This window comes from Mastigoproctus giganteus, chromosome 1 (genome assembly GCF_048544385.1).
Source record: "Mastigoproctus giganteus isolate SK-2022 chromosome 1, ASM4854438v1, whole genome shotgun sequence".
Taxonomy (NCBI): Eukaryota; Metazoa; Arthropoda; class Arachnida; order Uropygi; family Thelyphonidae; genus Mastigoproctus; species Mastigoproctus giganteus.
The window spans coordinates 236,194,427-236,211,323 of NC_143575.1; the positions used below are offsets into that span (position 1 = coordinate 236,194,427).

The 16,897-nt window shown below is 37.4% G+C and overlaps 1 protein-coding gene across 1 annotated transcript in view; it reads right to left on the reverse strand.

Moving 5' to 3' along the window:
* Positions 1 to 16,897, reverse strand: part of aph-1 (gamma-secretase subunit Aph-1) — a 99,086-nt gene that overhangs the window by 59,331 nt on the left and 22,858 nt on the right. Inside the window, exon 2 of the mRNA XM_090385040.1 lies at positions 14,238 to 14,381. Within this exon, the coding sequence (XP_090241166.1) occupies positions 14,238 to 14,381 (144 nt within the window). The remainder of the gene's footprint in view (positions 1 to 14,237; positions 14,382 to 16,897) is intronic.

Genomic DNA, 16,897 nt, shown 5'->3' on the forward strand with positions numbered 1-16,897 from the left:
TCTCCAACGCATCACAGCCTAAAAAAATGTGCAGCTTGTGAAATGTTTGCCGAACTCTCTGGAACGGAACATGACATTGCCATTGGGGATGTCTTTGTGTGTGCACGATGTAAGGAAATCAGGCGACATCTCAGCGTTGTTATGGGCCTATATGAGAGTTTGAAGGACAGGGTGGATGCCCTCAAAGTATCTAAATAGAGGGGGCCATCAAACTCTCAGCTGCCCACATCAATGCCAGAGCTTGCACTTGGTCATCACGCAACACAGCGGCAACCCCCAAGGCAGAATGCGCTGGTCCCTCAGGAACTAGTAGTTGTTGGAGACTATTGTCAGGGAAATGGGGAACATGCTTTGTAAAAAGGATAGGTGGAACAGGACCAGGGTATGTCAGCCAGGGGCAAAGGTTGATGATGTTGTAGAGCGGATATCATCTTTTAAGGGCACAAAAGGTGATATAGTTGTACACGTTGGCACTAATGATATTAGGAGTAGGAGACCGGCAGAATTACTTAACAAGTACAGGTCACTGTTGAACAAAAGCCGAGAATTAGGGTTGAATTTGAAAGTGTCTGCAATTCTGCCCAGACACGATAGAAGGGAGTATATGATGAGAGCTTTGTCGATCAATTCGGCCCTGGAAAGAATGTGCAAGGCTCAAGGGGTAGAATTTTTTTCAGCCTGGACTGTACTTGTTAACAGGAGAGACTGCTTCTAGAGGGATGGGATACACTTAAATAGAAAGGGTGCAAGAATATTTGCTGATGCTATCGAGGCAGTGTTAGGTGGGTCGGAAAACTGCTAGCTTGGGGGGATACAAGGACTAATAGTTTAACAGTAGCCGTAGGCAGAGGTGAAGGTGATTCTTGCACAACTTTTATTAGAATAAGTAGTGACATGGAGCGTGGGGTGTTGGGGGTTTCAGGGACGGATGGCAGTCATCCTAAAATAGGTGGGTATATGGGATGTGTTAAGGTAACTAGGAATAGGACTAGGAGCATGTTTGCTTGCATGTATACCAATGCTAGAAGTATAGTAAATAAATTTGATAAATGTGAAGTGTTGGTCAAGACATCAAAGGCAGATATTGTTGGGATAGCAGAGACGTGGTGTCACACAGATATAAGGAATGCTGAACTGGAATTTGGGGAGTACAATGTGTACAGAAAGGATAGACAGGATAGAAAGGGAGGAGGTGTTATGCTGTTAATTAAGAAAAACATAAAATCAAAAGAAGTGCATCCAGTTGATATAGATGAACAGTGCACTGTTGAGTCAGTTTGGTGTGACATAAACACTGCGAAAGCAAAAATAAGAGTAAGAGTGTGTTATAGGCCTAATGACTCGAATGAGTACAATGAACAATTGTACAGAGAAATAGAGTGGGCCAGTAAATCAGAATGTCTTATAATGGGGAATTTTAACTTCCCAGATATTGACTGGAACTTGTGGGTTGGTCACTCACACACTAGTCAGACTTTTGTGGATTTATTGGATGATTGTTTTCTGCAGCAGCATGTTCGAGAGGCAACCAGAGAAAGTAATACTTTTGATCTGGTTATCAGCAGTGATCATTCGTGTATTAAGAATTTGCAGATAAAGGAACCACTAGGTGGCAGTGATCACAGTGTACTGATGTGAGATTTACTTTTGAAAGATTTAATTACCATCAGGGGTAAAGGAAAGAGTTTTTGCTTCCGTAAAGGTGAGTACAGTGGTCTCCGACAGTTTTTAAATTCTGTACAGTGGGATAAACTGACGATGTTACCAACAGTAAATTCTAAGTGGGAAGCATTCAAGGAATTAATCGTGGAAGCTACTAGAAGTTTCATACCTTTTAAGAAATATTGTTCAAGGTTTAGGCCTAAATGGTTATCTAATGAACTAATGAGACTCGTAATAGAGAAGAAAATGCATGGGATGCATATAAATTATCAAGCGACTCAGAAGCCTATGGTAGATATAAGCTAGTCTGTAATCAGGTGACAAAGGAGGTTAGGCAGGCGAAGGCAGATTACGAGAAATCCTTGGCAAAAGATGCTAAGAAAAACAGCAAGGATTTCTTTACTTATATAAACTCTAAAAGGAAGGGGATGAATCTGATTGGTCCACTTGACATCGATGGTTCGACTGTTGATGATCCTGCTCAGATAGCAAACAAACTGAATGAGTATTTTGTGTCTACATTCACACATGAGGAATTATTAAGGTTTGAAAAGGCAGAAGGTTATCAAATTGTAGCAGGATACTTAATGATTTTGTAATAACTGAAAGCAAAGTGGAGGAGAAATTGTTGAAGTTAAACATAAGAAAAGCACCTAAGGTGGATGGGATCTATTCAGTTATATTAAAGGAGGCAGCAAAGCAACTAAGCAAACCCTTAGCCATAATTATGAGAGCATCCTTGGACTCAGGGGAGGTTCCCACAGACTGGAGATGTGCAAATGTATCCCCAATTCACGAAGGGGGATCGAAGGGTGACACGAGTAATTACAGACCAGTTAGTTTAACTTCTGTTCCGGGTAAAATAATGGAGTCACTGGTTAAAGATGCATTGCAGGATCATCTAGACAAGACTGCAGCAATAATTCAGACACAGCATGGGTTTTTTAAGGGAAAGTTTTGTCTGACAAATTTGATAGGATATTTATGTGGTTACAAAGGAACTGGATGCAAAAAATAATTTTGATATCATATATTTGGATTTCAGGAAAGCTTTTGACACTGTTGCGCATGGAAGACTATTGTAGAAATTGGAGCAGAATGGTATTAAGGGTAAGTTGCTACAATGGATAAAAGGATGGTTAAGTGGGAGAAGACAGAGAGTGGTAATCAATGGGTGCTGCTCTTCTTGGACTAATGTTATTAGTGGAGTCCCACAGGGTTCGGTGTTAGGTCCACTGTTGTTTTGTATACAGGAAACCCTTGATTAATGCGGTTTTGAACAATGCGGTTTTAATTAGTGCGCAAAATTTTTTTGATACTATCCCCTTAATATATGCGTTATCAAATTTGATTAGTGCGCTGTTTTTTTCTTGCGGTGCTTGGCAACTCACAACGGCGCCTAAAGCGGCAAATACGTGATACGCACTCACCAGGGTCTTCTAACTTAAATGAATGGGAATCGACTCCAAAATGCTCGACAGCAGCACCCCATACCACTCTGAAATTGAAATTTGCTCTGGTAACTCATTCTTTTATTCTTTTATTATTAATATTAAACTTCTTTAATATTATGATATTAAAGAAGCAGTTGAGAACATACACAAATCTTGGGAAGAAATGACGAACAGCTGCATGAGAGCTGTCTGGCAGAATCTTTTGCCTGAATGCGCAAATGATTTTTGCGGTTTCATTAATCCTGTCAACAAAGTTATTGATGAAATTACTACAATTGGAAAAGACCTCGGCTTTGAGGAAGTAGATTCAGAAAACGTTAGAGAATTATTGGAATCGCATTCAAAAGACTTAAGTAACGACGATCTTCTTGAAATTGAGCATCAACATGCATACGAGGAAGAAGACGAAAATGAAGCAGAAGAAAAGCAATTTGCTCCCAAAGAAATTTCATTCAAAAAACTTGAACTATTTAATACACTTTAAAAAGCAAAAGAACTCATACTAGAGATTGATCCAGATGCAGAGAGAAGCATGAACGTTCGTTGAGGGTTAGATAAGCAAATTGATTGTTATCGCAAAATCATGGAGGAAAGGAAGAAAGCTGCCCTTGTTCAATTGAAGTTAGATAAGTTTTTTTTGCAAAAAATAAAATTTAAATCATACTATCTTTTTTAAAATTTATTCCTTAATAATTTAAGAACTATGCAGTGCATTATAGGTACGTATTGAGTAAGAAAAAATATATTTTTACAATTTCATAATTTTCAAGGATTCATTATAATTATTCCCATTGTTTCTTAAGTTTGATTAGTGCGGTTTTAATATGTGGGGTATATTTCAAGGATTCATTAACCGCACTAATCAAGGGTTTCCTGTATTTATCAATGATATTGATGAAGGTATATCAGGCTTAATGTCGAAGTTTGCAGATGATACAAAGGTTGGCAGGGTTGTTAATGACAGTAATGGCAGTGTGCTACTGCAACAGGATCTAGATAATTTGGGCAGATGGGCTAAGAAATGGCAACTGAAGTTTAACCTTGACAAATGCAAAGTACTGCATATGGTTAGAAGTAACTCCAGAGAAACGTACTAACTGTGTGGTACTACACTTAAGGTGGTAGAAAATAAAAAAGACCTGGGAGTAATTGTGCAGTCAGATAAAGTTTCCTGAGCAATGCAGACAGGCTGCCAGGGCAGGTCATGGGGTTTTGTCAATGATATATAGGAATTTTGCTAGCAGGGAAAAGGAGGTGATTATCCCTCTGTATAAGGCAATGGTCGGGCCACGCCTTGAGTACTGCTTACAGGTCTGGAGGCCTCATTTTAGGAAGGATGTAGATTTACTTGCGCGTGTACAGAGAAGGGCAACAAGATTGGTGAGGGGAATGAAAAGAGGCTTAAGTTATGCAAATTGCAGTGGCTGGAGCCAAGGCACCTGCGTGGTGATCTGATTGAGGTATATAAGGCCTTGAATGGGTTGAGCACGCTGAATTCTGATGGGATCCTTCCACTTGTTCAGATTACGAACCTAAGGGGGAATAAATTCAAATTAAGAAAAGACAGATGTAGATTAGATGTGCGGAAATTTGCCTTTAGCTAGCGGGTGGTTAATTGCTGGAAGAAACTTCCATCTGTCGTTGTGGAAGTTGATAGGTTGAATAAATTTAAGGAGGAACTGGACAGGCATTTGGAGGGAATGGTGTGATTTTTTTTTGGCTGATGCTGCATAACCTCATACACTTGCTTTTTTGCATCAAATGCCACTGCTACTACTACTACTTATCTGGGACAAGTCATTAGCTGTAATAATGATAAATGGCTGGAAGTCAAGAGAAGAATAAATTTTGGATGGATAGCATTCAGGAAATATAGTCACATACTGAGTAACAATATTCCAGTTTGTCTGAAACACAAAATAATTAACCAATGTACACTCCCCACCATGACTTATGGAAGTGAAACCTGGGCAAGAGGAGCTAAGAGAAAATGTGGAAGACAATAACGGAAATGGACAGATGAAATTCATGAGTTTGTGGGTAGTAAATGGATGGCCATTGCACAAAATAGAAGGAAATGGAAAGTTGCTGGAGAGACCATCCTGCAGTGGATTGAAAATGGCTGATGATGATCATGTGATCATGACTAAGGTCAAAAAGGCCCATTCACTTAAGGAAAGTAAATAAGGTTTTAGAATTTTAAGATTTCCAGAAGTTAATTTTATTCATTTTTAATTTATAGATAATGCCTTCTCTCACTCATCGTTCATTGGAGGTCTGATGTATTTTGGTGACGGGTTTAGAGCTCTCGGACCACGGATGCCAGGTATATTGGATCCCTAAATGGGTTGCCCCAGGGGGTAGAATTCATTTTTTTATGTAAATCAAAGAGTCTTATAAAGGGGGATTTTAACTGGATATGTTATATCCCGAACTAGATAGCATTAGCTTAGTATAGTATATAATATTATCAATTAATCAGTAAAATTTATTAATCTTGTTAAACTTCATTATCAATTAAATTGTACTTTTTAACTGAATACATATAACGACTTAGATTTTACAAATGTAACATAATGAATTAATACATAACTTGATACGGAAGTTATATATCGGAACTCGGAGATAATACTCGACACTGAAAAAAATATATAGATATATACTGTTATAACTGCATTGGGATAGAAGTTCAGGGTTATAATTTTGTACTGTAATTGAAATTTCATTGAAAATGAATCAAAATCATGACTCAGACCAGAGCAGCAAAGCAAAAGACTCAAGCTAATGGGAGTGCTGTGGCTCAGGAGAGAACTGAGGGGGGGGCAGTTGCCCTCTGAATCACAGCCTTTTAAAATGCACTCCTTGCTTGATGTTTGAGGAGCAATCAGGTACAGGACATGATATTGCTAAGGGATATCTTTATGTGTGCGTGCGATGGAGTGTGAGGAAATGAGGGAACAACTCAGCGTTGTTATGGGCCTATATGAGAACTTGAAGGACAGGGTGGATGCCCTTGCAGAATCTAAACTGAGTGGCCCATCAAGCTCTCAGCTGCCAGCATCAACGCCAGAGCTTGCACTTGATCATCACGCAACACAGCGGCAACCTCCAAAGCAGAATGCGCTGGTCCCACAGGAACTAGCAGTTGTTGGTGACCCTATTGTCTGGGAAACGGGGAACATGGCATGTAAAAAGGATAGGTGGAACAGGACCAGGGTATGTCTGCCAGGGGCAAAAGGTTGATGACGTTGCAGAGTGGATATCATCTTTTAAGGGCACAAAAGGTGATATTGTTGTACATGTTGGCACTAATGATATTAAGAGGAGACCGGTGGAATTACTTAACAAGTACAGGTCACTGTTGAAAAAAAGCCGTGAATTAGGGTTGAATTTGAAAGTGTCTGCAATTCTGCCCAGAAACGATAGGAGGAAGTATATGATGAGAGTCTTGTCGATCAATTCGGCCCTGGAAGGATTGTGCAAGGCTCAAGGAGTAGAAATTTTTTCAGCCTGGTCTTTACTTGTTAACAGGAGAGACTACTTCTATAGGGATGGGATATACTTAAATAGAAAGGGTGCAAGAATATTTGCTGATGTTATCGAGGCATGTTAGGTGGGATGTTAGGTGGGTCGGAAAACTGCTAGATTGGGGGGATACATAGACTAATAGATTAACAGTAGCCGCTGGCAGAGGTGAAAGTGATTCTTGCACTCCTTCTATTGGAATGAGCAGCAGACTGGAAAACAAGATTCAGGGGATTTTAGAGACTGCTGTTAGTCATTGCAGTACAAGTAAACACCTGGGTTGTGTTAGGGTAGCTAAGAACAGGAACAGGGGCATGTATACTTGCGTATACACCAATGCTAGGAGTTTGGTAAATAAATTTGATGAATTTGAGACACTGCTCAAAACATCAAAGGCAGATATTGTTGGGATATCAGAGACGTGGTGTCACACAGATATAAGGAATGCAGAACTGGAATTTGGGGAGTAAAATGTGTACAGGAACGATAGGCAGGATAGGAAGGGAGGAGGAGTAATGCTATTAGTTAAGAAACACAAAATCCAAGGAAGTGAAGCCTGTCGACATCGCTGGACAGTGCAGTGTCGAGTCAGTTTGGTGTGACATAAGCATTGGGAGATCAAAATTGAGAGTAGGAGTGTGCTATAGGCCTAATAATTCATGAATTTGTGGGTTGGTCACACACACTAGCAAGGCTTTTGTGGATTTATTGGGCGATTGTTTTCTACATCAGCATGTTCGGGAGGCAACTAGAGGGAGTAATAATCTTGATTTGATTATCAGTAGTGATTCTTCATGCATTAAGAATCTGCAGATAAAGGAACCACTAAGTGGCAGTGATCACAGTGTGCTGAAGTGAGATTTACTCACAGGTAACTACCATCAAGGGTAAAGGGAAGGGTTTCTGCTTTTGTAAAGGTGACTACGGTGGTCTGAGACAGTACTTAAATTCTATACGGTGGGACCAACTGATGTTACCAACAGCAAATTCAAAATGGGAAGCATTCAAAGAATTAATCTTGGAAGCTATGAGGCTTTACATACCAACTAAGAAATATTGTTCAAGGTTTAGGCCTAAATGGATGTCAGATGAACTAATGAGACACATGGCAGAGAAGAAAAATGCATGGGATACATATAAATTAATGGGTAACATGGAAGCTTATGATAGATAAAAGCAGGTCTGTTACCAAGTCACAAAGGAGATTAGGCAGGTTATGAGAAGTCTTTGGCAAAGGATGCAAAGAAAAACAGCAAAGGGTTCTTTACTTATGTAAACTCTGGAAGGAAAGAGATGAATCAGATTGGTCTGCTGGATATTGATGATCCTGCTCAGGTGGCTAACAGACTAAACGAGTATTCTGCATCTACAATTCACACATGAGGAGTTATTTAGGGAGGGGAATGCCTGAGGTGAATTGAATTCTGGCAGTGAGCTAGATGATTTTGTAATAACTGAGAGGAAAGTGGAGGAGAAATTGAAGATAAACATAAAAAAGGCACCTGGGGTGGATGGGATCTACCTAGTTATATTAAAGGAGGCAGCAAAGGAAGTAATCAAACCCTTAGCCATAATTATAAGAGCTTCTTTGGACTCAGAGGAGGTACCTATGGATTGGAGATGTGCAAATGTGACCCCCAATTCACAAAGGAGGATCAAAGGGCGACAATTAATTATAGACCTGTTAGTTTAACTTCTGTTGCAGGAAAATTAATGGAGGCACTGGTAAAAAAAGCACTGCAGGATCATCTTCAGTTATACCTCGGACACAGCATGGTTTTGTTAAGGGAAAGTCTTGCCTGATCAATTCGATTGGATACTATGATGTGGTCACAAGGGAACTGGATGCAGGGAATAACTTTGATATCATATATTTGGTTCTTAGAAAGGGATCGTTGAGTGGGAGAAGACAGAGTGATAATCAATGGTCACTGCTCATCGTGGACTAATGTTATTAGTGGAGTCCCTCAGGGTTCAGTGTTGGATTCATTGTTATTTTCTGTATTTATAAATGATATTGATGATGGTATATCAAGCTTAATGTCCAAGTTTGCAGACGATATGAAGGTTGGCAAGGCTGTTAAGGACACTAATGATAGTACGCTGCTGCAACAGGATCTAGAAAAGTTGAGCAGATGGGCTGAGAGGTGGCAAATGAAGTTTAACATTAACAAATGTCAAGTACTACATTTGGGAAGCAGTAACCACAGAGTAATGACTCTGTGGTACTACACTGACATTAATGCTTAATGGGATTGCTGTTAGGAAATTGCTGGTTGGGGTTGAAAGCTAAAGAGATGTGTTAAAGGCCAAATAGGTCGGGCAAAATTTTGATGTTATTAAATTTAGACATGCGAGGCTATACGTTAGCTAATAGTGTTAGTTGTCTTAGAGATTTACAGGAAACCGGTACAATTTAGAGAGTGATTAGAATTTGGCGGCATTGTTAAGGGTGTACTCGATCGATTTAGTGAGAGAGGGAGGGAGACTGAAGACTGGGGAGAAAACAGATAGAAGAATAGGGACAACAGAGTAGGCATCCCCAAAGAGGTCAGTGGAGATGAGCCCCAGTAGGCAAAGTATGGGGGGTAGGCAGAGAGGAGAGGAGACAGAGATCCATCTCCTCCCTCCCCTGCCTGGGGGTGGGGTTTTAAAGGGAACCAGGTTAGAGTACCCAGTTCAGATCGCCGTTGGCAGCAAAGCCACAGAATGTCTTCATCGATGTCATGTCCAAGGAGTGTCGAATCCGGTATGAAGGTCCAGCTGCCCATCCCGCTCCTGGGGTGGGATATGTTAGCTGGCAGTGGGGAACCCAACAGGCAAGGGGGTGGGAGAAACACACATTTACTTCATTCATAAGCTGCATTCTCACTCTACTTCCATTTTTTTTTTTTTCTATTTATTTATTTTTATTATTTTTTAAAATACTTTTTTCTTATTTTATAATTTTTTTTCCAAGTTTTTTTTTTTTATATATATATATATACATTTTATTTATTATTTTTTTTTCACTCAACTCATTCATCTTTTTCTCACACACCAGGAGGGGATGCAATGATGTGTAGTGTAAATTTAAACACTAATTAAAACTAAGGTTAGTGTGTACTTAACTGAGCATTTATGGTTTGTGTTCTTTTTCCCACACGCTTACACTTTTATTCATTCTTCTAGCTCTCATCTCATTTATTCGACTCTTACTTTCTGCACTGCACTCTCTGGGCACCTCAACTTACTGTTATGTTATTCTTCAGTTGTGGTGCAGGCCTAGCCACAAGTGTTTTTTTTTTTTTTTTTTGCAGGCCAGGGGAGAATGCAGTGATAGTGGTACTACACTGACAGTGGCAGAGAACGAAAAGGACTTGGGGGGTAATTGTGCAGGAAGATATGAAGTTTTCTGAGCAGTGCAGATTGTCTGCAAGAGTAGCTCATGGTGTCTTGTCAATGATATACTGGAATTTTTTTTGCAGGGATAAGGAGGTGATTATCCCCTTGTATAAGGCAATGGTCAGGCCACACCTTGAGTACTGTATACAGGTCTGGAGGCCTCCTTTTAAGAAGGATATAGAGCTGTTGGAACGAGTACAGAGAAGGGCAACAAGATTAGTGAATGGAACAAAGGGTTGCTCTTATGAAGAAAGGCTTAGGTTTTGCAAATTACAGTGTCTGGATCGGTATTGGTATTTTTGGGCACAAGGGCAACTAGGGCCAAAATGTGCCCTTTCCTATGACATGTTTTTATATAAAATTTCGGTCCAGTTTGTCCTCACAGAAAATCATAAATTCGTATCTGCTTAAGGAAGGTAAATAGTTCATTTAAATTCGCATTGTTTCCAATAATATGGGCAAGTGATAGAGGCTCTTTCAGTCGTGACAATGAAAGGAAACTATTTTTTCAGAAATAGGAATAGTGCTTACAATCTAAGAGTATATGCTTGACGGTAAGTGGTAAAGTACAATGCGTGCATTGAGGTGGGACATCCTGCTTGAGTAGATATATATGGATTGGATGTGTATGCCCTATACATAATATTGCTAGCACCACCTCTTCTTGTCTGTTTTGCCTGAAGCTAGATTTCTATAGTGCTGGTTCCTCTTTGATTTTGAGCAATTTGTTGTTCGTTTATGACCTCCAGATTTCAGACCACTGAATTGTACAGATTTTTTTAATGCACTTCAAATAATCTATGTATGGTACTTGGTAATGTGATGGTATTGTACTAATTGGTTGTTTGGCTGTCTGATCTGCTCTCTCATTACCAGATACCAGAGTGCCCTGGGATCCAGCAAAATAACACTGCATGATTCTTAATTCGTAGGTGGTTTAAGCAGGAAAAAATTTGTTTTATGATGGGATGCGATATTGAAAGTTTGTCTAATGCAGTCACTGCACTCATGGAATCTGTGTATATTATACTGCTAGTATTGTAGGAAGTGTTTATATTTTCTAGGGCTAATTTTATTGTGTATAATTTGCAGTGTAACTGCTACACTCAACTGGTAGTGATATAGAAAGTGTAAAAGAGGAAAAGACAGCTGCAGCACCAACAGAAGAGTGTTTTTGAACCATCTGTATATATTATACAGTGTTGCGCATCGTTGAGGGCATGGCACAGTGTCTGGAGACTAAGCACCTGCGAGGTGATCTGATTGAGGTGTATAAAGTTTTGAATGGTTTGAGCATGCTCAATGCTGATGGGATTCTTCCTCTTGCTCAGAATAATCACCTGAGAGGGCATAAATTCAAATTGAGGAAAGACAGTTGTAGGACAGATGTGTGGAAGTTTGCCTTTAGCCAGTGGGTAGTTGGTTGATGGAACAGACTTTCATCCTTTGTTGTGGAAGTTGATAACCTAAATAAATTTAAGGCTGGGCTGGACAGGTTGGTTGGTTTAGATTGTATTGGCGCATTAGCAACTAAGGCCATAATGCGCCAAGACCAGGGGCTGAACAGGTATTTGGAACGAACGGTGGGGTGAAATGGGAGGAGTTTTTTTTTTTTTTTTTTGGCTGATGCTGCATAAGCTTGCTTTCTTGCATCATGTGCCTCTACTAATGCTAATGCTAATATACTGAGGTAATTCCTCTATTTTTAAAAATTTATTTCTCTATTAAAAATTTTGCAATTAAATGACAATTACTGAGAAAACTTAATTGAAGATCGAAATTTAACTGCTGATAGGCTTAACTCTTTAGAAATAGCCAAAAAAAATTAACCTTTCCTTTTGGTAGCATATATAAAATAAGCTACTTTTGATGAATGCTATCATGAAAATATAAAGCAAGAAGTTTTAGCACAGTATTTTTATCTTTCATTTTTTACACAAGACAAATGAAAGTGAGAATAGATATTTATTATGCAATTTTATAACATTCTTTAAAAAGAATAAACTTTTATTCATTAATCTTTATATTATGTATAAATATTTAATAAAAATGCAAAAGCAGCTAAATATTTCAATGAGAACTTTTTCTGTTATGCACGATTTATCTTTCTTTTTGCAAAAACCAATAATATTCACCCATCATAGCTGCAATTCACATTTCTTAAATAGCACTGCTCTACTACAAATATCCTAGTTTAATCTTTTACCTTGTTCATTACTTAACACCTAAGTTACTGGGCTAAAATATATATATAAAATGTTTTTAAGAGCCATCAGGCAATTGTATAATTCTTCTACGAGCAGTTTACAGCTTTCTCCTTTCTTTTTATTGCTTAAGAATCCACGAACTAAAGATTTAAAACACTGTCATGTGGCTAATTAAATAGGGTTCTATTTTTATTTGAAACTGATATCGTGCAAGGGTTTTCTCATTTGCAGTCCAACAAAAATTCCATCTGGAAATTTTTTCTTCAAATAGTTAAAACCATCACTTTCTTTGCCCTCACAAAAATTTTCCATTAAACCCAGCTTTATATGAAACAGGAAGAAGTCCAAATAAAGATTCATTAATGGCACATATTTAACAATACTTTCCTAGGAATGAACTCATTTCATGCCAGTCAGTTCTTGTTAACAATGCTGCCACTTCTAGACCACACCAAAGAAGCACAGGAAACAGCAATAATTGGTTTAATTTCTATTTTATGGACTCTATAAACCATTAGAAATGTATAAATAATGTGGAGTCAAGTATGCAATTCTTAAAAATTTTGAGTAGGTAACAAGTTTTTTATGCATACATTACATATATAATGGTTGTAATTACTACAGTAATGAGTATATTCTGCTATATATTTTTCTGCAAAAATGTCTATGAAATGTAAATGAGTAGAACAGTGCTATCCATCAATGGTAAACTGATATCACTAAAGATGGAAGAAAGGTGTTAATGGTATACTAATTTAGTGATAAGATATGGCACAGAGATATCAAGATTTTGTACAATAAAAAATGGAGTCAATTTTTACCCAGACAAATTATTATCTGAATTGTTCAATCCAATTAGTCATTCAATCCAATTGTTCAATCCAATAACGTCATATACAGTAGGATGTTATTGATCTCATGCCACTGCAGTGAGATCAATAACTACATTTCAGATCTGATGGCAGAAGAATGTATAAGATAATTCAATGTAAATGAAATGTGTTCATACACAAGTACATTGTTTTGAAATGCAAAACCCTAAGAAATATTTATTAGTATGATAAAAAATTTTCTTCCATTCACTAAATCCTAAATCTGTAAATAAGCATACCATATCATTGGTTCTTGGTGTTTATTTTTTTCACTCTTATTCTTTTTCAATTTATTTTTAAAATTTTCAGCTATATTTCCTGTCTGATTAGAGTTGCCAAAAATATTTAAGTGTTATTTTATTTTTTTAAGAAAGCCCCAAGCTTTTACTGCACCCTCCAAAAAAAAAAAAATAAATAAAATAAAATAATTAAATAAACCATGTATATCTGACTCGGTTCTCATGCAGGTACCTATTCAACTGACCTCTGAATTTTCTCAAGCTGTCAGCCTCAACCACCCACTGAGGCAACTTATTCCAATAGTCAACGACTCACTGGTTAAAAGAAAACTAAGAGAACTCTACAATCCAGTCTAAACCACGTAATTCAAATTTATGGCCCCTAGTTCATTCCAGAAATGAAATCTATAAATGATTTCACTATTATAAATGATTCCACATTTATAATAGTGAAAATTTCATCCTCACTCATTTTTTCTCTTCTCAGACCTCAATCAAGTCTTCTCTAAGGTGCCTAGTTACCAAACTGCAGCCAACATATTCCAAGTCTTTCCTCAAATGGACATCAATCTGCCGATACTTGAACACAGTATTCCAAGTACCGATGCCTTACAGTAACTACTTGAAGATTATCATATTGAAAATAACCTTACACTTATAGCCAAACTGATACCTAGATATTGAATATATGGTAAGTTATTTTATTTTACAAGTAATTAGATCAAATTTAGTTACACTGCATGAGTATGAAATGTCACTAGCCAAAGCCACCTCAACTAAGAGTAACAAAATTTTCACACTGCAAAATCGTCGTGAAATTAAATTCATCCTAAATCCAAAAAAAATTTAACTGCCCACATAAATTTTATTTAGATAAAAAGTATCTGTACTCACCTAAGCACTTTATAGAAGAGATAACGAAAAGTTTCTTGAAATATAACAGAAAAGACAACACCAAATGCAAGTTCTTTTCTCAGTGGAACAACCACATACCAAAGCAATGATGACAACAGTAAAGATAAAAGCCAAAAGAAAGCCCTGTAAATATATATTTATATATACATGTATTATATTATTGTATTATGTAAAAAAAAATTCTTAGATAGCTAAAATATCAAATTTTAGAACATATTCTAATGAAGCCTAAGATATATAACAGTCTAAGCTTTTTACAGCAACCCTCTTTTTAACATCCCAACACGTATGTGGCTTGGTCTTGGCCTATTTCTCATTAACCTAATACTATTTTACATGCAGTAAAACAACTTTGAAAATAAAAGGATTTCTCTATAACTACCATATATTTCTATCTCTTAATCTGAATTTTTACTTTTTTTATTACAATATTTGGGTTTAAAAATGACAGAATGCTTCAAACATATTGAAGTAATTGACAAGCTTGCAGCCTGACGGTGAGAAATCATTTGTTAAGATTTCCCACGCTCCTTTCTTGCATCTACTAAAAAAAGTAGCAAGGTAGTGATCTAATATGCCTTTCTTATTTAGCCTGGTCTTGTTCTTGTTGTTTGGGTTTTAGGAGCATTAGCAACTAAGGCCATATTGCTCCGGGATATGCAGTGGTCATTCCCTGACCTTTCCGCATCCTCCGTATTTGGTGGTGATGGGCTCGAACCCCGGTCTAATCAAGAAGCATGTGCTACGCACTGCTGCTCCTTCCCACCTGGTTACGGAGGCGCCTCTATTTAGCCTGGAGTACACGGGTTGAAGGAGAGGGGAAAGCAAACCGATATCATAACTAAACTCACTTCTTTGGAAGTTTGTTCCAGCAATCAACCACCCACTGGTGGTTGATTGCTGGAACTTGACAAACATTTGGAAGGAGTGAAATAAGGGTGGTTTTTTTTTTTTTTTTGGGCTGATGCTATATAAGCTTGCTTTCTTGCATCATGTGCCTTTGCTAATGTTTTAATTTTTTTTTGATAATTATCAGTATTTCGAAATATTATTATCAAAGTAAATGACCATGGATTTGTGGTTGAAAAAAGGAACTTTAAAAAGGAAAAGCAAATACTTCTAGTATTGCAACTGTGGTCGATGAAAAGGAACACAATATTTTCACACTTCAAAGTGAGGATGAACAATCGCAGCCTTTTGTTCCCCAAAAATCCAAAATGAAAAAAACAGGAATCAACTAATAAAAGACCAATACAAAAATATGACAGTTATTTGAATTTCGGTTTTACATGTGTTGGAAATAAAGATGCTCCTGATGCAAAGTGCGTCATATGTAATAAAATATTAACAAACAGTTCTTTGGCTCCTGCTAAACTTGTGTTCTGTAAATATATATTGAGATGAAAAGTGTTCCGTGCTGAAAAAAGTTTGGGAAACGCTGCTGTAGATAATGGTGTGCATTCTAAGACTGACATTGCCAAACAGTTTGGCACTCCTAAGAGTACTCTGTTCACTATTCTGAAATATCGGAAAAAGATTGAAAGTTTAGAGAAATCTGCTGCACTAGGTAGGATTCGCGCACAAAAGGCAAAATAACTGGATCTTGAAAAGGTACTTTTGGAATGGCCAATGATGATGCGTGCAGAAAATGTTAGATGGTAATCTTTTAAAAGCTAAAGCTGAATTGTTTGGACATCAAATGGATATTGAAGAATTTAAAAATTCAGATGGATGGTTCCAGAAATTGTCATGGCTCAATCAATCAAGACTTCTCATGGCTTGTCTTTCAAAAAAGTTTTGAAAATGTAGCCATGGACATTGATGCTGAAAACGAATGGAAGGAAAATGATTTAAGAAAAACTATAGAAGAATGCTATTAAACAAAACTGTGTTGTCTTGAAAGCAAAAATCAATGTGAAATCGACATCCTGCAAGCAATGTATTTGTGTTTCAGATGAAGTTGACGAAAAAGTGATCAACTGCTTAAAACATGCTGGATTTACCGCCTTGAATGATGCAATAAGTGAAGTTTCGCATGCTTTTTCCTTAATCAATTGCAAAGTCTGAAAATAGGGAAAAAATATTTGAGCATGCGCTTCATCACCTAAACTTAGAGGAAAACTTAAGCTTCATAAATTATGCAGAAGTGGATGCAGATATTGAATGTTTCAGGTTGTGCAGGAATGAAGAGGAACTCATGGCAGACGTAATGGAATCTTCTGAAATTTGTAGCAATGCAGATAAGGAACCAACTGTGGTTGAATAAGAAGTTTCAGTGAAAGATGCTCATCAAGGATTAGAACTTGAACATTGTTTTTTCAAGAGCAGCCTAACTGAAAAAGTGAAATAACTGCTATCACAAGCCTTTATAATTCTCTTTTAAAATGTCTCTACCATTGAACTAGCATGTTTTGACAGATTATTTTAATGTAAGAAACAATTTTCTTGTTAGATCTTGATAGGTATGTAGCCTATGTAGTGAAATGTACAATTTACAGGCAATCCCCATATAACACGTTACTTTTACACAGCACTTTTACAACACTTTTCGTGTTATAAAAGTACCATGTTTGCTCTAACAAGATTGATAAATTGTGGCAATCCTTGCATAACACGGTATTTATATAACACGGTTTGAG